The sequence below is a fragment of the Paramisgurnus dabryanus genome, chromosome 24, assembly GCF_030506205.2.
Source record: "Paramisgurnus dabryanus chromosome 24, PD_genome_1.1, whole genome shotgun sequence".
In the NCBI taxonomy this organism is placed as follows: Eukaryota; Metazoa; Chordata; class Actinopteri; order Cypriniformes; family Cobitidae; genus Paramisgurnus; species Paramisgurnus dabryanus.
In genome coordinates this window covers 20,400,869-20,422,923 of record NC_133360.1, presented here as the reverse complement: position 1 = coordinate 20,422,923, position 22,055 = coordinate 20,400,869, and the positions used below count along the sequence as shown (strand labels likewise).

The following is a 22,055-nucleotide window of genomic DNA, read 5'->3' as shown; positions in this document are numbered from 1 at the left end:
TGAAATTAATGCTAGACACTCATTGGCTACTTTTATCCATACTTTAAGCTCCAACTCAAGATTAAAGAACAAACTCTTTTGAAATTAAGGCAAAACTATTTCCAAGCATTTAAACATAATCCTCCTGGTTTGGACGATAATGAAAAACATTAATTCAGTCAAGTGTGTCCAAACCTTTGACTGGCAGTGCACATAATTTGCAAATGTAAGGCTTAAACATTCACAAAGACATCACAGACTTTAGGCCTACAAAAAAATCTTTACAGAACAGGCATAACTTACAATTGCTGCAGTATAGGTAATACCATCACATATTTTAACATGACAAAAGATGTTTAACAAGCAACTATGTCTGGATCGTCTACAATGTTCCCTCGATCGTCTCTAAAGAAAAATTCAACAATTCATTTTCCAGAAGTGGATTCCAGAATTAATTAAACATTAGTAAAATAAATTAAACTGTGAACTTTACCTTACAGCCTTACATCCGTATTACAACAATATGTTAGTATTTGATACAGTAAATCAAGCATAATTAAGCCTAAAATGTAAAATTATTGCTTACCCAATAATACTGACAACACGAATGATAATATAAATAACTATTTATTTGTTATTACAAAAATGACATTGCTTTTAAAGTAAACGTGCATTTTTTTTACTTTGTTCGTATTCTCTGACGAACAAATGCACAGACCCGCAGAGGGGCGCTCTCACCCCGCCGAGCGCGCCAGATCATTCGGAGGAAGGCCCACTAGCAATGACAGACAGCCGGTTTTTGGTGTAACTCCTCCCACCACCGCCTTCTCTCTCCCTCTTTCACTCTTTCTTGGTTACAGAGCAGCCGATCTTCATTCCAGTGCACATGGAAAGGCAGAGGAGCTGCAACGATACGCGCTCAGATGGTGAAATGCGCTCAGGGATTTTACGCGTAAACCCACTATAAGGTGATTTTACGGGACTTACACTGGGACCGCTTTATTATCGGACTACAACAAAATGCTATTTGAGGAGCACTTGACATTTAAACAACTATTGTCCGTATAGGGATTTCACTGTGTGCAACATCTATAAACGGACACGCATGTTATGAAAAATAAGGAGCGTATATTCATTGGATGAGTTTTATCTTCCATCAGCGCAACTTTAAACATTTTGAACATCTGCTATTGGATAACATGAACTAAAAAGTGTCTATATGTTCAGGAGTTTGTGTTTTATGGAAATATATAGCTGAGAAGAGCAGATCTGAAGTTGGAGAAGAGGGTCTATGAAGTCGGACTGAGGGTCTGAGGGATTTTACAAAAACCTCCGAAGTCTCTGGTTTATGACAATGGATTATTTGCTGGTTTTATGCAGTTTTTTGCTGCCTCTCTCCTCGGCTGTTGAAGGTAAGATATTAATGGCTCTGTATTTTCCATATGGGTTTTACGCATTAAATCAATGAACAATCAGGGTGGCACATCACGCGTCGATTCATATTGATGCGCATCTATAGTTTTTGCGCTTTGGTCACCGTGAATAGTAATAAGGGGTTTAAGGTTTTAGTTTGTGCGTTATAATGAATGCAGCAACATGCGTCTAATCCGATACGCTTCAAAAGCGCAAAGGGTTCGATCTGACCATCAAGTGACACCAATACACATGCAACAAAACTGCGGAACGTCTACCTTCTAATTGTTGTTTATTTTCTTTCACCAAAGACAATAGTTTTGTCTTTCCTAAGGGAAATGTCTCTACAGGGAGTCTCACTTTAGCAGTCTCTATTGCAGACACAAATCCAGGGAATCGCACAAGCAAAACTCCATCTGTGGCTTGTCATTGCAACACTGTGCCATTTTTCTGGCTTAATTTAAGGCAGTTTTACTTTTAACCAATAAAGTGGCCAGGAACAACATTTTATTTGATACTTTGTATTTCAAGCTTTAGTAGCTTTAACTTCGGGCATTTGCTGGACAGTAGCCTACTGGCATATTGTCAAAACTGTTTCTTTTTTGCGTTGTGTTGTGTGCGTCTTTATCATATTTATAATGTATTTATTTAATTATGATTGAAATTAGTAATGCAGATGGCTTTTGATTTAATTAATTCTTCGAAGTCTGGACCCCCATTAGACCTCTAAGACCTACTGACACCAATAAAGATGAAAACGAATGAGCGCTGTAATAGATTATAGAGTAGAACAATAATGTCGATTTTTTTTTACTTTATTATTTTAAACCCCACACAACCGATAAACAGAAAGTAGTAAACTCTATAAATGTTTATTGTAGTTCTGATTGTGGTTTTGACTGAATGTTTATTGTAGTTCAGCCTTTTTGATGAATCCGGCAGTGAGTCACATAGACTATTTAATACAAATTCTTTTTTTAAGGTTATTATCGGATATTTTATCATGTAATTTTATGTCAGATAGCTATATTACGCATCTTTTTCTTTCAAAACCCCAAAGTCTGTTTTATTTCACTTTACTACCAAAGTCTCGAATAGGCTACCTTTGTGATTTAGGCTATGGGTTTATGTGAATTATATTTATATTACTTACTCAATGAATCAATATATATTGAAGTTGTTAGTTGATAACTCACAGTTGTCTAAACTGTATTTGCATCAAGAATGGTAGATCATTACTATATTAACATTGTAAAAGTTTTATGATTAACTTTAATTTATTTATTTAGGGGCTTGTACGATAAACTGGTGTGAATGTTTATATAAAGAAGTCGGCTGTGGTATATTATCTGAATGTTTGTTTTGCGTATTTCACTAGACGGAGTTAGTTTACCTGCGATCTACAGTAAGCATCACGATTATATTGTGGTGAATGATCACGGGTAATTATAGTAATACAAATAAACCTAAACTACAAGTCAGTATTGTTCATGGTTTAAAATGCGATCCACCTTACGCGTTTATTATTTTAAATGGCTAATTTTAGAATGATTACGCACTTATTTTAAATAAAGCTACTTTTGTGTTATTGATGGCAAAGTTTTAAATGCTGTCAGGTTTTTGGGGCCCTTTTAATTTACCTCCTATAAAACCCTATTTGAATCTCAAAAATATAAAAATATCCATAATGATAATATATGTAGCATTTGCATGCTTTTTAATACCTAATTCAGTACAAAAGCTATTTAATTTTAATTGCGCACTAAATCTTCACTTTCAATGTTTTTGTTATTTGAGTATTTAACTTTTTCTGTAAACATATTTCATTGGAGTGAAACAGGCCTTCGTGGAATAGGCTTAAACAGTAAGAATGTTTTGGCTCCATAACCTCATAAATCACCGTACTAAAATATTAATAAAAATGCATGGTTGTTTTTATTCGTCTTCGTGCAGTGCCTTAAATGCAGTATTTTTATTTAACCAGCATAAAAAGCAAACGTCCTTGTGCAGAGCCTGTCGGCCTTCCTCATCTGCCATTGTCGTGATAATTCAAAGGTAAACGCAGTTAAAGCAAAAGAGCTTATTGTTGAAATAACAGACCTTGGCCATTTTGGGGGTAAACAGCATTAACATGAGAAACAGGAGAATGATTACAGGGAACATCCATCACTGAAGAGCAGTAACTTGAGTTTAAAGCTTTGAGAGGAAGCGACCAAAATGTTAGCAATCGGTGATCTATGACACAAACTTTACTGCTTTCTAAAGTGAGTAGCCTACTGTTAAATAAACATATTCTCAGTCATTGAATATTGTTGTAAAGTCACATGAATAAATCAATAACAATAATAATAATAATAGCTCTATTGTATGATAATACAAATGTAACACACAGTATATTTTAATTGTGCAATATCGTAAAAAATATTAGTTTTTAGTTTTAACACAGATAATAAAGATTAAATACAATCAATAAAACTATGAATAATGTTATTAATTCTTCGTAATAGTTTTACGCGAGCGTTTGACTGAGTTCAGCAGATCGATGCGCTTTTATTGATTTGTAAAGTTTGGGGTCAAAGGGGCCGTAAAATGTGCTGCATTGATCCGCTGTTCACACATATAGTGTCGGCCTATACACTCTCAGTTGCTCAGTTTATTCAATTAGAGAAAAGCCTATTTTAATGCGCTATATAGTAGGTTTTCATCTGTGTTTTATATTTTGAGACAGGAGGCGGTTTTTAGATTTTTATAATGTAAAATAAAAGGTGAATAAAAACTTGACCATACAAAAGTGAACCAAACTTTTCAAAACTTGAATGCAACTCTACAGTATGCCATATTGTAAGGGTGTCCCTGTGTGATCAAAATATAATTGTAAAACAACAAATAACAATAATACACCCATTTTCCATTTACACAAATACATTATGAATAATAGATATTGTAAGCAGCAGTTATTCATGTTTATAGTAATGTATCTACACTGTTTAAAACACATTTTCCATCATGTCCCGTAAACAATCACTTAATGTGTGTGAACATATATAATATGTTTTTTTCATAGCCAAACAAATAATATTATTGTCTAAAATAAAACCGTTTCATTTTGATACTAATACAAACTTTTAGGTTATTGACAAAAGTAAAATAAACTGAATATGTATTTAATATGTTTGATTAAGTTTGTCTGGGTCAGCCTAGTGGACCAGCCGCTAATTCAATCCTTCTGTGTCCTTTGTGTTTGCGAATGGTATACAATTGGTATATATAGATCTATATAAATGAACTAAATTCCTGTTCACAGAATTTGTATTAAAGATATGCTTATAACTCACATTAAAAGGTTTTGTTTGAAAGGTCATATGTTAAACAGAGGGCAGATTGAGGAGATTTCCACTGGCTTTGTTTCAGACCCTCGTAAGGAGCTCAAAGGGTCCACGGACTTAAGCTTAAAGATGCTATGAAATCTAGACACGGTCGTATGTTGTTAAATGTGCCCACATTGCTAACTCGCATCAGCATTAATAACCCTAACAGTCTAGGAATGCCTTGGCCGTAAAACCTGAGACATTCTGAGGAATAATAACCTGTAATGAAGCCAATATTTAACCAAGAGGTCTGTTAATTGATGAAGAAGTGGACGGGACGCTGACCGGAATGTAGAATTTGCTCTTTTTAGAGGGTCCACTCAAAAGGGCCATCCTGGCAGCTGACGGAAAGGGCCTTTACAGAGAAATAGGTCTTTGACACTTGCGACAGTGTGAGGAGAGAATGTGTCTAGGCCTGAATACTGCCAAAATCCCCCCTGGTGCTGTCTGCAGCTACTGAAGCGGAATGAGAGAGGGAAATTGAGAGCAAAAGAGAGGAGGAATTGAGAGAAAAGGGAGACATCCGAGCTCGGTTTCTGTCTTTGGTTGGTAAGGAGCTAGATGGGTGGTGCTGGCAAGCGATATATCTGCTACCAAAACGCCTTTTGAAAAGGGGGGCGGTGTCGCAGAGTACTCAAACAAAGTCACATGATGACAGGCACAATAAATTGTACTTTCCATCCAAATGGCCCAGCCACAACGATTTTTACATTTATAAATTTGGACCTGGACTGCAGGCGTGTGCTGGTTCAATGATTTTATAGTCTTGAGGTAATTTACAGTACATGAAGAGAAGGGTTTTTTCTTACTTAGGAACTACTGAGAGAAATTTGCGATATTCATGCTGCGTTTATGACTCTTATGGGTTGATTAAGGTTTTATGGTCGCTTGAAAATTGCACTGCCATAAACTCTAAAACAAACAGGATTGTGACAACCGACGCTACCGGCGTTTCGCCGGCTGAAAGCCTCTGCCACTGCCTATCCCAATTCTCATGTGTTTATTTGTTTATGCAACCATTTGCATCTGAAGCCACAGTAAAAACAAAGGCAGGGTTTAAAGCTAAAAGAACACTTAATCGGACAGGTTTACGTCTTTCTATGAACAGAAAATGCATATATGCTGTATATGACCTAACTGAGATGACGTGATTACCGCATGTAAATCCTGCTGTGCTTCTGAGAAACAGTTTTACAAGAATGCCATAGTTATTACATGGTAGTGAAGACGTTTAGCAAGTAAGAGGAAAAGTTTCCAGACTTTGAGAGTTTAACTATGATTTATGAGCATTGGAGTACTGTGGCCAATGTAGTAGATAGATAATTATTTTTTTATATTACTCAAAATTATAAAAAGATGACAATACTACTCAGTCAAAATTAAAGATATCAATGCTATATCACAGAATGTTTTTTATATTGGATGATGTCAGATATATTCACAAAACCAGTTCAAATGAGGCAATGTGTGATGTCAGAAACCCTGCAGGAAATATGTAATGCTAATGCTAGGTGCTAATGTCTGCTTTGATTAGCAATATAGCCGTGTGAATGGGGTGGGGGTTTTAGGACTAATGATGGCTACTAAACTCTATGGTCCAAATCGGACCAGACCTCTGGATTGTTAAAACATGCTTCTAATCTCCACATCAAACACCCGAGCCCCAGGAAGGGGCCTGAAAGCACACCGGCCCTTTACCCTTTTAGTTAGCCAAATTTGCACTTTTGCTCCATGCTGTTCAGTTACACATCTGTGCGCTTTGTGATCGACTCAAGTTTTTCTAACACAATGAGTTTTGACTGCTGTGATTTTTATGTCTGAATATATTGTTTATAGGAAATATTATGTTATTCATTTGTATATATTGCGATAATCATATTTAATATGTTAAAACAAACAAAAAACTGACAATGAATTCCACCTTAATTCCACCAGGGTAAAGTAAACATAGTTACTGCCAATAATGAACATTTATATTTATGCATTTATGGTTTCACAAACTTTTGGTCACTGAAAAGAATGTATTATATGAGTGGTGGGTGATAGTACTAACACGGAGCTACCACAGTTTTATTTTATACAACCATGTGACCAGACGAACTGGTGTTAGATGGAAATTCTTTTGTGGCTCGCTGTCACCTCTCCATTTGGTGTTGTGGATAAAAGCAGAAGCATTCGGCAAGGTGCAAACACAGACAGGTGCGAAACAGTTTGTTGGATGTCGTAAAAGCCTCTGAAGGTGGTGCGCATGTCTGTTGTCTGTTGAGTATTTTAGTCGTTTTTTGTTGCATAGGATTAATGGATAAGTTGATTTATGTAAATCCAGAACCCAAGTGCCACTCATGTAGAGTAAACTTTTTTTGTGCAATCCTTCATAAACCCAAAGGGATAGTTTACTGAAAATGTTGTCATAATTTACTCACCTTCAATGAGATATGTTGAAGAATGTTTGTAACCAAGCAGATTTGAGGCACCATTGACTTCCCTATAGGAAATAACTAATATAATAGAAGTGAATGGTGCTTCAGATCAGTTTGGTTATTAACATTGTTTTTAAATATCTTTAATTATGTTCAGTATAATTTCTTTATAAATTTTGGTTCATTTTTCCGTTAACTTTCCCTTTAACATATCAGTATAGTGATTAATTTTTTTTGTTCAACGCAGCCTGTATAAAACTAAGTAAAAAAAAGTGTGCGAGTACTAATAACCGTATAATAATTTTGTAATTTAAAGTAACTGTTCTGTAATTATATGCATTAGAAAAACAATTTCGCTTTGATCAAAATGATTGCTCTGCCGTGTATTGAGCAATCCAGCCAAGTTAGCATACTGAGCACACTCCCCTATATGTATTCGTCTTTAAATAGCTTTGGAAACTGTGCATGTTTCTTTTATTTACATCTGAAGTAACCAATTTACTACAATTAGTCAAACTGTAAGTGTAAGGAATGCAGGCACAGTGCACTCGTTCATCTGTTCAAGACAACTTGTGTAGTTTTTTATTGCTATTTCTACACTTATTATAATAGCAGTGCATGTCAGACCCAACCCTACATTATGAAAATTAAATGTAAGCCCAAGCAGTATTGCATGATTCTTTGCCTTTCATCAAAGAATGTAAACTTAATTTCTTCCAATTAAACTATCAAACAATCTCTCTCACCTTCCCTTTCTTCCTTCAACACGTCGTCCGATTTCTGCAGGGTCACCACCCGCATCCAATCAGCGATTCCCGATGAATTAGTGTGACTGATCCATTTATGGCTAGTTGTCAAGGCTTGATCGATCACACTTCCATGTCACTTAGCTTTTCTGGCAAGTGCCCTTTTGAAATGTGCCAAGCCTTCTAAAGCTTCATTAACAGCTTTTTATGAGTTACCGGTTCCTTTTTCCTGCCATTCTTCTGTAAGTTATTAGACAGTATCTGTCCGGTGGTCTTTCCGTGAACCGTGCTACTGGCAGAGGCCAGAACTGTCATCGCATCTCACACGCAATCTCGTAGATGAGATGACATATTTCGGCAGCGACCTCATAACTGCCATTTCTTAGCACAGAAATCCATTGTCGGAGCGCCAGAGAAGGGCAGAGGTGATAGATATGAGGTATGCCGTGCACCCCCGAGTCACCACGAGCCGCAGCTAGTGGCTTATCTGTTATTAAAGTGCCCTCAACCTGAACTGGAGGGATCAGGACATGGGCAAACAAAGGTACAGAGAAAGACTCCATCCAAAAGGCACTTGGTACAGTATTGGTTGAGCAGTTTGTCTGAAAAGGTGCTGAGTGGAGGCACAATGGGAACAGACCGAGGCTGTGGTCAGATGGGGTTATGAATGCGGTGGAATTGAGGCAGTGCTCAGAGACTTTTCATCTTCTGTCTTGGAAAGCTGCCATGGATCTATCTCTGCATCTTAAATTTGACTAGCTCTGCCTGAGAGGAGATCATTGTTTCTGCTTTTTTCTTCTCTGTCTGTCTTTCTACCTCTCGTTCTTTCCTTCGGAGCTAGCTTGATGTGTCCTGCAAGGGATATGTGAGGGTTTTTAATGAATCTTAAAAGCCAACGAGCATCAGTCAATGACAGCCTTGAGCCTGCACTTGAGATCAGACCCACCTGACAGTGGGAAAGTGGAGAAGAAGGTTACAGTCTGCATACAGAACAGGAACAACTCGGAGAAAGAATCTGTATTGTGGTTTTATAGACAGATGCTGTTGCAACAGTTAGTGGTTTGTTTTCTTCTGTATACTCGTATCTAAGGGTACGATGGCATCTAGATGCAAGTAGGCAGTGAGAGGGACGACAACCTGGTGAAAACTGAGAGAACAAGAGTGGGAATGTCACCGCCCCTTCCCACAACAGGTGGGCTTTATCCAGAAAGCGAGGGTAAAACAATGGCCCTCTTTCTGTACTCTATTTACCATCCTTCTCTTTACTTCCTTGTCAAATCTTTGGTACGTTTTCCCACCATATCCACCTTCCCGGGCACCTTATGTGACAATCTCTTATCAGGGAGAGCTTCTAATTGTGCTATTATTTTCCTATTTGTTATCTCACCCCTTCAGTGACATGAGAATCCCAGAAGCTGTGGAATGTGGCCTGTTTTCACCTTGTTTATATCCAATCTTTGATTAGATTTGCGTGCAAGTGGTCAAGTGATCAAGTGATACGTCTATATGCGATGTAAGTCAAACTTCTGATGCGCCCAGTCTCTCGATACTTCGTTGCCTCTGGCATTTAAGCAAATCATGAGAACAGGTTCCTAATCATGACATCACAGTGATAAAACGAAGATTTAAAAAAAATGCAGTAATCCCATACATTGCTTCAAGGCGAGTCAAACAGAGGTCTCTAACTAAGAACTAGAGCAACAGAGGCTTGCCAAAGTGATGTAAACTCTCGAGGGGTGTGAAAGCGAACGTATTGATGTGAAATGGAGCTGACGCTAGAAACAAATTAAAATATCCCATTGCCAGATGGGGATGGTGAACTAAGGGGCCATATTTATATCATGGGTGTGAGAAGCACCACGGGGAAACAGCTTCATTGCCACTTTTGCCCAGTTTGTATCCTCTGGGAAATAGCCTAAAAGGATGGCGATGATTAGCGATTCAATTTAAGTAGCCGTCGGTCAATGCGGCCGTCCAGAAGGAGACGGTTGTTGATGCTCCCTTTCCATCAAAACAGGTTGGCGATCGAAATCTCAGGGGATGAGAGTTCTCTTCCTTGGTTAATTAAGCAGGCAATTTATCACTGTTCTTACTTATTCATAAATCTTCCCTTCGATTTAAGATGGCTCGGTCTGAAGAGGCTAGCTAAGTAGGGGAGCACTTAAGAGCAATCTATAGTTCAACACTGGACACTGGATAATTAATCAAGATGCTACAGTACAAAGATACTTATTATTAAAGCGTATCAAAAACGTATTTTTTGTACTATTAGCTTTTATGCCACTTTTATTAACATAGTACAGTACTTGAAATGCCACAGTTAAGCATTTCAAGTGAGCTAGCCACTTGTAGACAAAAATATATATAAGTTTTTATCACAATGCTTGAGTAAGCGCATATAAACTACCTCACTCCTGATTTAAGCATTCAAAAGTAAGTTAAAGCAAAGATGCCTAGGAAAAAAATAAATCTTTGGTTGTCACCATGAACCATCCACACTTACCAGTCCTGAGGTTGTCAAGTAAAAAAAGAAAAGGTTGATTCATGCATCCGTAAACACATACTGTATGGTCACCCCTTCAGTGATGGAACTTCAGTACAGCTGACGTATCTCCATGAGTAATCTGAGGTTCAGTCCACACCCTGTGGTTCTTTTGATGAACGCTTACATGTTCAACTCATCCTGTTTGGAGACCACCAAGAGATGTAACCTACCTGAAACGCGTAGGTTCGCTTAAAGGTTCCAGGCAGTCAAGGTGTGGTTAGAAGGTCTGTAATTATAACTGAGGCCACCAGGTCTTCATGACGAAACGTCTTTGTGTGGGTTTAGTATACGTAGTACACGAAGGAGAACGTTCCCAAACTTCTTATTATCTCTGTACCTGTCAATTGTGTCTCCCAGCACCTGTAGTTCCCTAATTGAAAGCTGTTATCATAAAAATTGTCTTTGTGCCGCCTTTGCCATCTGTGCGGTTTGTTTCCAAGGCATTTGACATTACTGCAAACAGACTACTGCTTGTACATATATACCACATTATTGGTGCCGTTTATTGCTTAACTGTTGGTTCAGTGCAGACACTGTCAAAACACTGTGTTTGACTTATCAGTCAATGATTGACTCTAGATTGTGCTAACCCTCCATGTCACCTGCACCACAGAAGTGATGTATTTCTCATCTCTCATGCACCATACCTGTTGACCCACCTCTATTATCTCATGAGACCATTCACCTTGGTTTCCCCATTGGCACCACTGTCCTCACACATAATAGTTGTGCTATGTTTTACTGCCACAATTCCAGCTATGCATGCGTTTGGCACATATTTTATGTATTTATATCAAATTCTGTCTGTGTCTCATAAGTTTCATAATCTTATGGTGAGACCGGGGAACTCATTGATTTCAATCTTTGACATGACCTTACTCAGTCAATATTAAAGATATCAAGGTTATATTTTCACAGAATGATCTTTAAATTACTTAGGATGACTTTGTTTTCACAGACATGCCAAACATTATAATGCCAATGAATGATGATGATTATGAATGATAAAGCTAGCAACAGCTTCACCCCGATCGGATGGATATGATAATTCTGATGTCATTTTTGCTTTGTATTCCCAAGTCTAAGCCCTGACCACTTTGGCAATACAAATGTTGCATTATTTGTCACAATTATTTCACCCATCTCATGCCTCCTCCATCTCAAACCCCCCTCTGCCTTCTCACCAGGCCATCTACAGAGACCCATAAATCAATGGAGCTCAGTAGCCTGTCGGGGGTTTACGTCTGTTGGGGGTATTGGTGGCCCGAGCTCCCCAGCCGTTGGCTTTAGTTACACATCAATGAAGGGTGAATAATACATTAGTCAGCCCCTGACAGTACAGCTCTACTCAGTCAGGCAGACGGACTCTCCCCTGGCCCTTCATCAGCGCATCTGTGCTTTAATAAGCCTCTGGAGATCTACCTCGTCTTGGCCTACCTGATTTACTTACTGTGTATGCAAATATTATGATATTTTAATGCTCGCTATGGGGGGTTAAGCAGAAGCTTGTATATAGAGATGGAGTATGAATAGCATGTAACGGAAAGAGCCTATGTATGCGCTTTGTCCAGGTTTAGAGCATCAGGTGACGACCCAGGCATAAGTGCTCAAAGTAGCCTTCTCTACAGTCTCATCCAGAAACGTTTAGGTGACACAAAACGTGCACACTCTTCCTCCAAATATACCATGTTTTTTTTATTTAATTGTTTGGAGACACCTAAACCCCTGGCCATATGGGGCACCCTAGAATTGGATGTCAGACGTTCTATCAACCTTCTCCAGCGTAATTGCCCAGAAATGAACTTCCATCGCTAATACCTTCTGTCACAATCTGCGAGTCAATTTGCAGTAAGTGAAACACTTAAGTGCATGATCGCCAGCAACCCAGACACCCATGTGTGTCCTAATCAGGCAGTTGTTGCCGTTTTAATCAACAGCCAGAAGTCAGGGGTGGAGCCTGCTTATGATCGGACGGTCACGTCTTGCAAACAAATTACTCTCGTGACTGTCTGGCGTACAGTCTGCCAGCCTGTGCGTCTGTGTGCCGAAAAACCATTTAAAGAGGTCTAACAAGTCAAGTTATTACCGCAGCCAAGTGCGAGATTAATTAACTGAACGGGAATTAAGAAGGAGGCAGACAAGATCTTGCAGGCCAGCGTGGGGAGAATCATAACCAACTGAAATGTATTTGCTGCAGCCATACGGGAATGGGCAGGAAAGCTACTAGTTATGAACTTCAAATAGCCAATTTGTAGATAGTGAATGATTTTCCTGTAATGTTTTAGCAGCGCAAAGGTCATCAGTTAGATTCCCAAGGAATACCAATACAAATGTACCCTATGTTATGCATAAATAAAAGACTTTCCAGGACAAACATCGCACGTAGATCCAAAAAGGTTGTATATATTATACATGTACATCCAGCGTTGTGCTCAGTTGTGAGATCGTTTCAAATTTGCTTAGCGTGTGCCATATTTTTGAGGTTTATTTGAAGATCCCAAGTGTGTGGCCAGAAGGGGCCTTTGATCTATACGAAACCATAAAAGAATGAAAGTATAAATGATAGTCTTCTTTTCACTCAGGAAAGTGACAAACCCACCTAACCACGCATAAGTCACCGGTCGCATTCAGAGCTCCTGCGTAGGCGTGTATTTGTATTTGTGCGTGTATTTGTCGGCTCAACAGTCACAAAAGCCCTACCCAACCGCATTCCTGCCAGTTACTGCCTTACCTTTCTTTGTTGTTGCGTCCCTGACCTGAATCAGATAATGATAATGATCGAGCAGGTAAACATTAACAACCAGCTCTGGGTTTAATGAGCTAACGTGAGACGAGGCAGTCGAAGAAACCTGCGCCGCCTCGGGCTAGTCTGTCACATGTGGCAAGAAATGTAAAAAGAGTTAGACCAAAGAACTTCAGATAATAACTGCGGTGAGCTGAAACCATTAGACATGTTTTTTTTTTGTTCGAGCAGGTAAACCGCAACATATCCTGATAATTAGCATGCAGCGTGACAGCTTAAAATGAGGTATAGATTTGTCTTCGGCAGGGGTTGCCAGTGCTTACATGTGATGGCGGTTGGGAAGTTAGCGTGGTTCTCAAAAAATGAAAAGGAACCTCAGTGTCTGACCCAGACTGTATTTGAAACGCCATGAAGCGATGGAAAGCCACTGGCACGCTGGAAATGTGGACCACATAAGTCTAGTTGCTGCCGACGAACGGCTCTCCTGTGATGCGAAGCAGAAATCTCATATTATATTTAACAGTCATTAGAGGTTACTGTATGTTTGTGTGGTAAAATGATATTGTATATTTGGCTGATGACTATATCAAGGGCAACTTTACCTAATATCCATCCAACCAATGATTCTTTGATTATGCACACTGTAAAAAAAAAAAAAGAGTTGGAACAACTTAAAAAAACTACTTAAAAAAAAACTACTTTTTTCGGTGTTACCAATTTAAGTATTTTTTTAAGTTGATCCAACTTTCACTTTTTACAATCCAACAATGCCAAAGAAGAACCATTTTTGGTTGTCTAAAGAGTCTTTAAAGTTGGGATGCACCGATATATCGGCCTATAATCTGCATTTTCTCCCACCTTTGTTGAAGAGTGTATTCTGCTCAGATCTTTTATTTTTAAGGTGCGACTAGTTGTCCAAGATTGATTAGTGAGGTCAACTAGTTGAATATTGATTTTTTGCACTTTAATTAGCGTCCTGTGCTTTATTGCACACGTTCGACACCTCCAGCTGACATCCCTGTTCACTCACTCACATTTCGTGCATGCACATATTGATCATAAAGAGTAATGTCACGCCTCTGACATCATCCCCGATGTCTCCCTCCACAAACATCTTGTCTAAAGGTAAAACAGAAGCATTTCAAGAACTGCCATACTCTGAAGTACCTCCTTAGTGTTATACCATGGCAAACACCTTCCAGTGGTCCCCGGGGATAATGCCATTACCATATATTTAGCCTGGATGTCTGCTGGCTGCCTCAGCAGAGGTATAATGAATGTGTCAAAGGGAGGCAAATACGGCATGCAGGCTGCTGGAAAGATGGAGATGAGTCCCTGGACAGCATCTAGAGCAGACAGTTCTTCTCTGCAGCTGACAGGCAAGGCCAGTGGGCAGCTTGGTGCCAAAATACCTTTATAATGAACCCGGAATAGAGCAACGGGTAAGTCACGAGTAGTTCCTAGCCTGTTCCTGGCTTTGACTACAAAACACAATGGGCTAAGAGGGAATAAAGAGGTATTTCCAAAAACAGCATTTCTAGATCTTTGATCCTCTGCAAGGATATATTTTGTTTTTTATTATTACTGTTTTAAAAGTAGATAATGATGATGGCTCACACTAGTGGTGGATTCCATCTTACCAGTGCAGTGTTTGGAAGGTGTTTCTGTATCAACAGCCAGAAAAAACAGTTAGATGTTAGAGAGCACCCACCCTATTGTTTAAAAACAGAGTAAAACGTATAAAGTGTACCAAAAAAGAACTTGGGCACCTAGGTCACACTTTAAAATGTATGAACATTTATGCATTAAATAAAATAAATAAGAATTATGTTAATATGTCTAGCCATTTTGTAATTACTACCAAGTGATTCTAATGTGTTTTTTGGTGGATGACACACAGGTGTTCAAGCAAACTAACCACATGTGATTAATTTACTAAGCCTAAATATGCTTTGTCTTAATTTTAAACCATCTTTTGTTTTAATTTTGGAAACAAAAAAATCACAAGCGTGACTGTGTTATCGGTACACTGCAAAAATGACTTTCTTACTTAGTATTTTTGTCTTGTTTTCAGTAAAAATATCTAAAAATTCTTAAATTAAGATGTATTTTCTTGATGAGAAAATAGGAAAATAAGTCTAGTTTTCTAGACAAAAAATATCAACTTTAAAGCAAGCAAAAAATCTGCCAATGGAATAAGACATTTTTTCTTGAAATAAGTTTACTTTTTTTCATAAACACTTAATTTAAGAAAATTTTTCTTATTCCATTGGTAGATTTTTGCTTGTTTTAAGCACAAATTCGCTTACATTTTATATTTTTGTCTTAAAACTAGACTTATTTTTCTAGGTCATTTTTCTCAATCTTAATTTAAGATTTTTTTTAGATATTTTTACTAAAAACAAGGCAAAAATACTTAGTAAGAAAGTCATTTTTTAAAGTATAACACTTCACAATTAGATTGTATTTGTTAACATTAGTTAATGCGTTAGCTTACATGAACTAACAATGAGCAATATCGTTTCTCAGCATTTCTTTGTTATTATTAGTTAATGTTAATGCAATTGGTCTTGTAAGTTCATTGTGCATTAACAGTTATATCTTTTGATATTAAATTGGAGTGGCGGTTTAAGTGGCAGTTAAGACTAATCCTAGACTAAAATTAATGTAAGAGCTGTCCAAACTGAAAACAACTTGCATTGACATTTTAAAATACATCAGTGGCCCTTGTTTTGCCTCAAAATGCACACAAGTAATGTTTTTAGTAAGTCGTGTTTGTTTAAACTAGTTATATTTCCTAAATAAACTAAGGCCTAGTCTTGGTTTAAAATAATCCCTGTTTGGGAAACTACCCCAATGTGTCTAGATACTTTTAAGGGGCACTGTATCATGTTTACGCACCCTTTTATTTGACATAAAATCGCACATCCATATTGATGCTCTACATACATTCGTTCTGTTTCATAAATCACGCCAATGTCCTCCAGTCTTTTGTGATTTATGTAAAGAACATCGGTACAGTTCATAGCAGGTTGTTGGTACCAGGTGCCAGATTTTGCAACGTAGGTTGACTGAGATCTGACTTGTGGGTAACGACGCATTGAACTCTATTGAGCGTGGCGCCATCTTTTAGGCAGTTTCAAACATTGGCATTGGCAGACTTGCATTCCTGGCAGTTTGTTACAGCCAGAGTAGAATTTCAACCAGAATGAGAAAATCAATCAAAACATAGTTATCGTGATTATAGCCTTTTAATGTCTTTCATTTGTGTAGAAGATGTGTTTGACAATTGGTTAAAATGTGCTTGCCAACGTAGGATTCCACACGCTCGCCGGATTGCAATTTTCTTAATTTATTCCAAAAATGCATTGATGGTCATGATTATTTTTCAGTTCTTTATTTTAAAAGTTGTAAATGCATACCTGAGGCTGCACACTTTCAAAAATCTGATCATATTAAACATGCCCTATATATAAACTATATAACGTACATAGCTCAAATGGTAGGGCAGTGCATTAGCAATCCAACTGTCATGGGTTTGACCCCCAAAGAACACACATATGTAGCTTGAATAAGTCACTTTGAATAAAATGATTCACATTTATTCATACTTACAAGTTATACATTTCATCATTATGTATGTTCCTTGGTATTGAACCCTGATTCTGTTTTCACTGCTTTTCACAACGCTCTACCACTGAGCTACTGGAATGCCTGCCAAAATCATCTGCCATGTAAATGAAATGTAAAATCAACCTTGCATGACTTTAACTTTGGCTTTATTTTACAATTTACACAAATAGCAATGCTTACAAATGCAAAAATCTCACATCATAACCTTGAGACTTTGTTATTTCTCTAAACCTATTTTTACTTGAGTTTCTGTAGAAATCTCAATGTTGGAAAGGTCATGTCAGTCATTTCTTGCAAAACTTAATGTGTAGAACATAAAGTAAGTTGGTTCTGTTTTATTAGTTCCTTATTGCTATGACCTTAAGTGACCTGCATACTTAAAAGAGTCAAACTGTCCCACCACCTTTTCTACAACTTCCTCTGCCCCCTCTCCCTGTAAACCTGTTTAGCTATGACTGCTTAAATTTTAGGGATTTCATCTGTATTTATTGTAGCTGGGTGTGCTTCCCGGGGACAGTAATGGAGACCTCGGAAGTGTGATAGACAGACGTAGGAAGAGAGAAGGGTTTTTAAAGGAATAGGGGAATGGGGGAGAATAAAGTGGATGGAAAGGTTATAATCAGCGAGGCCTGTCAAAATACTTCCTGTTGACTGATATAGCATTGGACGCTGGGGAGAGCAGTCAAGAGATTGTAGGTGTGAGTGAAACTTAAAAAAGAAGAGAGATAGAAACCTAGAAGCCTACAGTTTTAAAATCTACACTTAATATGATGCTACTGCATACTTCTATTTTTGTTATCTAAGTTTTAATGTTTAAAAAAGGCAGAAAGCATCAAAAAATAAGCAGGTAGTGCTTTAGCATTGACGTTTATTGTGTGTGAAACTCTTTATTGCGATCATTGTACAACAAACAAAAAGTCAAAGAGAAACGTAGACACAAAGAAACCTCCAATGCTTAGATCTTCTGAACAATATCACGACCATGAATATGATGGTGGGGTGTATCTTGTAATCACATGTTCTGACTCACACTGTATATTACTTCGGCTGTCATTTTGGGCTCAGGAAACCACAAACATCGCATCATAAAAGTCCAGCTGTCTTTCTCTCTGATCTGCAAACACTATCATTAAATGTTGCGTAGCGATACCCAGCACATCAACGGTGCTGAATACGTCAACGTTTTCAGTGTTTCGAATGAAGGAACTGTGAACAAAGCTTATGCTTGTTTGCCTAGTGGCTACACACTTATTCCTCTCTACAAGAAAATATAAAAGCACTATAATTGATGATATTCTTGTAGCGATGCGAGTCGAACGGTCGCCTCTCATCCAGTGTCGGATCAACGATATCGGATGTGTTAGCTAAAGCGCTCATTAATAGCTGATGGTGCTTTATCTCCATCTCAAAGCATCTTGTGTCCTGTCTAGCCACAACAGTGTAACTGATGTGCTGCATTGTGACTATTTGACTAAGCGCTTCTGAGGACATGCAGTGAATTCATAGGAATCGACCACAATACATTGCAACCGTTGGGTGAAGTGGGTGCTGGGAAGGTCTCCTTGGGTTAAACAGATGACATGATCCCTCGGCTTTCTTTAGGAGCTCTCTTACATGGGCATGCTAGCTAGGACACACACTTAGCCACTCAGAGCACATACTTGCAAGGACACCTGGTTAGCAGACAGTTGCCCCGGGGGCTGCCTGTTCATTAGATTGACTCTGCTCTGTAATTAAAGGCCTTGGAAAAAGAAAGATAATAGAAAGAATGAAAAAGGGGTGGGTTGGAGGTGAAATGTCCTTTTCTCTGGCAGACCACGGACAGAGTACAGGGTTCGCAGGCGTCTCTTTGCAGTCGTACGCATCGGACAGGCTTTTAATATTCATCTCGGTCGCAGTATGAACCCTGCAAGCTCGTTTATGGGCTGTCTGGGAGTGTGGCTGCTACATCTGATTCCATGTGATCAAAGAGAACATGCTCATTTTCCAAAGTCCCCCGATGATGGCAGCTTCAAAATCAGGCCCCCTAAGACTCGTAGTCCCGCAGTCTTCTAAAGTCCTGAAGATCTAATTAACACAACAAACAAAAATGTAGCCGCGTACTTATGCTCTTTGTCGCCTTGGTGTCCCGCGCTGTCAACATAACTAGCATTGATACTGTTAGTGGTTCGAGAAAATTATCATAAGTGATACTAAAATTTATTTTAAGAATCACTAGCAGCTCATAAATGTCCTACATAGGAAATAAAGCTTATACTGTGCTTTTGTGTCAGTTGTGGCGTTACAAATCTTTCAAAACCTGTAATTACAAGTTGATCGAATCTAACTTTAAGTCATCGGAAACTCGCATCATTACTTCGATAGCATTGACAGTGGACCTTGTTAGTACACAAAAGGTCGAGAGAAAGAGAGAGAGAGAGTGACAGCCATTGTGCTCTGACTGACGGCAAGTGGACGGATTGGGATTAGGAGTCTCCTTTCATGGAATTCCCATGGAGGATTCAGAGTGTTGGAGATCCAGCCACCTACATCAAGAACCGTCGACCAATTAGAGATTGAACGCCAACTCGCCAAAAGCAACCCTCTCTTCTAATCACCACACTCCAGCGTTGCACAAAAGCCCGAGCGGCTCACCACATTTCAATTTAAATAGAATCCCCCCTCCTTCTTCCCTCCGACCTCTTTCAGGGTCTTCCCCTCTCCCCATGACCCCCCCAAACACACACTTTATTTCGGCTTCAAGTAACCCCCCAAGAGCCAATAAAAGCTGTAACAAAAGCGTATACAGAGCAATCAGTCTAATAGCTTTAATAAGTTTAATGCAGTTTTTTCCCCATGCTGTTGACACATCTCTGTGTTGGGTGGCAAAACAGAGCTCAAGTGTTTGGAGACAGACAGAGTGTCGCTTTTTACGTTTTGCCATGTGTTGCCTCCCATTCGCGGAAAGACATTTAGTTTTCAAGTCAATAGAAATTTTGAATATGAGGATGTAAATCAGAATACAGAATAATTTTGAATAAAAAAAATGTTTAGGTAAAAATATGAAAGCGAGGCATAAATGGTGATTTAGTTATTCAGAATTATTAAAAGAATCAGAATAAACAATTCTTATAATAAGTGATATAGTTCATTGCCCTTCTGCAAGGTTTGTTTATTTTCCAAGCAATGTGTTAATATAATACAACATGTTATCAGCTCATCCAATCAGAAAATTCATATACCAAATTCTGTTCAGTCGAATCTACTTTTCCATCCTTTTTTTTTGTTATTTTGCAGGTCTGCTCACGGTTCCTAACCTCTAAACAATTTAAACTAAAAGAAATGGCTCGAGCTGAAAACAGTTGGGCTGAAATCCTGTGGTAATCTCTCACCTGTCTGCCCACACGGCCCTTAGTCAGTTTCTAAATCCAGTGCACATTCTTTGTATCAATAGACATGGTTTTGTTCACATACTCTTCTTTTTCAGAAAGATTCCTCACTGGAACAAAAGCATATTTTAAGGCGCTTGTAAATGCACAGAATGAATGCGCATGTGTGTGTTGTTCCTGAGAAAAAGTATTCATCTATTATTAAGCCTGCTCTGTCATTAGCGGATTAGAATGTAAAGTATGACCTTTCTTAAATAAATATGTGTGTGTGTGTCTGCGAGTGTGTTTTAACATGCAACTCTGAGAATTCGCCGTTGAGTATGTTTATATGATGTGTTCAGTGTATCAACCAGAAACAATGAATAATCGTTTCATCATTTACTCATGTTTTCATATTTCCGTTTTAGTTTTCTAAACATTCGGCTACAAAATCATCAATCATTTTCTCGACAGTCAAATATTTACATTTCCTAGTAAAACTTTACAGGGAAGTTTACTGTTTACTACAAGGCTGTTTAAATGCAGTTTTAACGTTATGTTAAAGGATTAGTCCATTTTCTTAAAAACTATCCAGATCATTTACTCACCACCATGTCATCCAAAATGTTGATGTCTTTCTTTGTTCAGTTGAGAAGAAATTATGTTTTTTGAGGAAAACATTCCAGGATTTTTCACATTTTAATGGACTTTAATGGACCCCAACACTTAACACAACACTTAACAGTTTTTTTCAATGGAGTTTTAAAGGACTCAAAACGATCCCAAACGAGGCATAAGGGTCTTATCTAGCGAAACAATTGTCATTTTTGACACAAAAAATAAAAAATATGCACTTTTAAACCACAACTTCTTGTCTATATCCGGTCGTGATGCGTCAGCGTGACCTCACGCAAAACGCCATCACGTCAAGAGGTCCCGGATGATGTATGCGAAACTACGCCCCAATGTTTACAAGTGTGGAAAAAGAGGACCGTTCCAACGTTGTTGTATGAGGAATGATACTTATTAATGTCTTTTTGTCAGTTTATTGTTTAAAATGGTCTGCAAATGTGCGTTTCATATATGTAACACGTGACCTTTCTACGTCACTATGCAATTACTTGAGGTCGCGCTGGCTCGTCGCACAGCTGGAGGAAGAAGAGAAGTTGTGGTTTAAAAGTGCATATTTTTTATTTTTCTTGTCAATAATGACAATTGTTTCGCTAGATAAGACCCTTATGCCTCGTTTGGGATCGTTTTGAGTCCTTTGAAACTCCGTTGAAAAAAACTGTTAAGTGTTGAGTTAAGTGTTTAGTGTTGGGGTCCATTAAAGTCCATTAACATGAGAAAAAAAACAGGAATCTTTTCCTCAAAAAACATAATTTCTTCACGACTGAACAAAGAAAGAAATTAACATTTTGGATGACATGGTGGTGAGTAAATGATCTGGATTTTTTTTAAGAAAATGGACTAATCCTTTAAGCTTAATTGATTACTAGTTGTTAAAAATAAGTTGTATACACTAATGAATAATACTATACATTGATATTTGCATGTACAATTTAAAGTTATGACTTATCTATTACGCATTGTATAATATTGTTTAAATATTGTTGAAATTACGAAACTATTGCAAACATTCGTGATACACATATGGCAATTTTTCTCAATAACTAAATATTTAATATTTCAAAAAAAAAAATATTGATGTGAAACATGTATGTTGTAAAAATATGTAGTTTTTTAGTTGTTAAAATATATTTCATTATTCTTCAAATAGATTTTGCCTACTTAAAGAATGATTGATACGTACATCGCATAATTAAGCAAGTATTTTTTTAAGCTTATTGCGCTTTTCTTT

At 37.9% G+C, this 22,055-nt stretch overlaps 1 protein-coding gene across 5 annotated transcripts in view; it reads left to right on the top strand.

The window, feature by feature from the left end:
• Positions 1–850: 850 nt before the first annotated feature.
• LOC135740867 (ephrin type-B receptor 3-like) overlaps positions 851–22,055 on the top strand; it is a 47,270-nt gene continuing 26,065 nt past the window's right edge. For all 5 annotated transcript variants that reach the window (XM_065259408.1, XM_065259407.1, XM_065259403.1 and 2 more), the window contains exon 1: positions 851–1,391. In XM_065259408.1, coding sequence (XP_065115480.1) covers positions 1,328–1,391 — 64 coding nt within the window. In that variant the 5' untranslated portion in view covers positions 851–1,327. The remainder of the gene's footprint in view (positions 1,392–22,055) is intronic.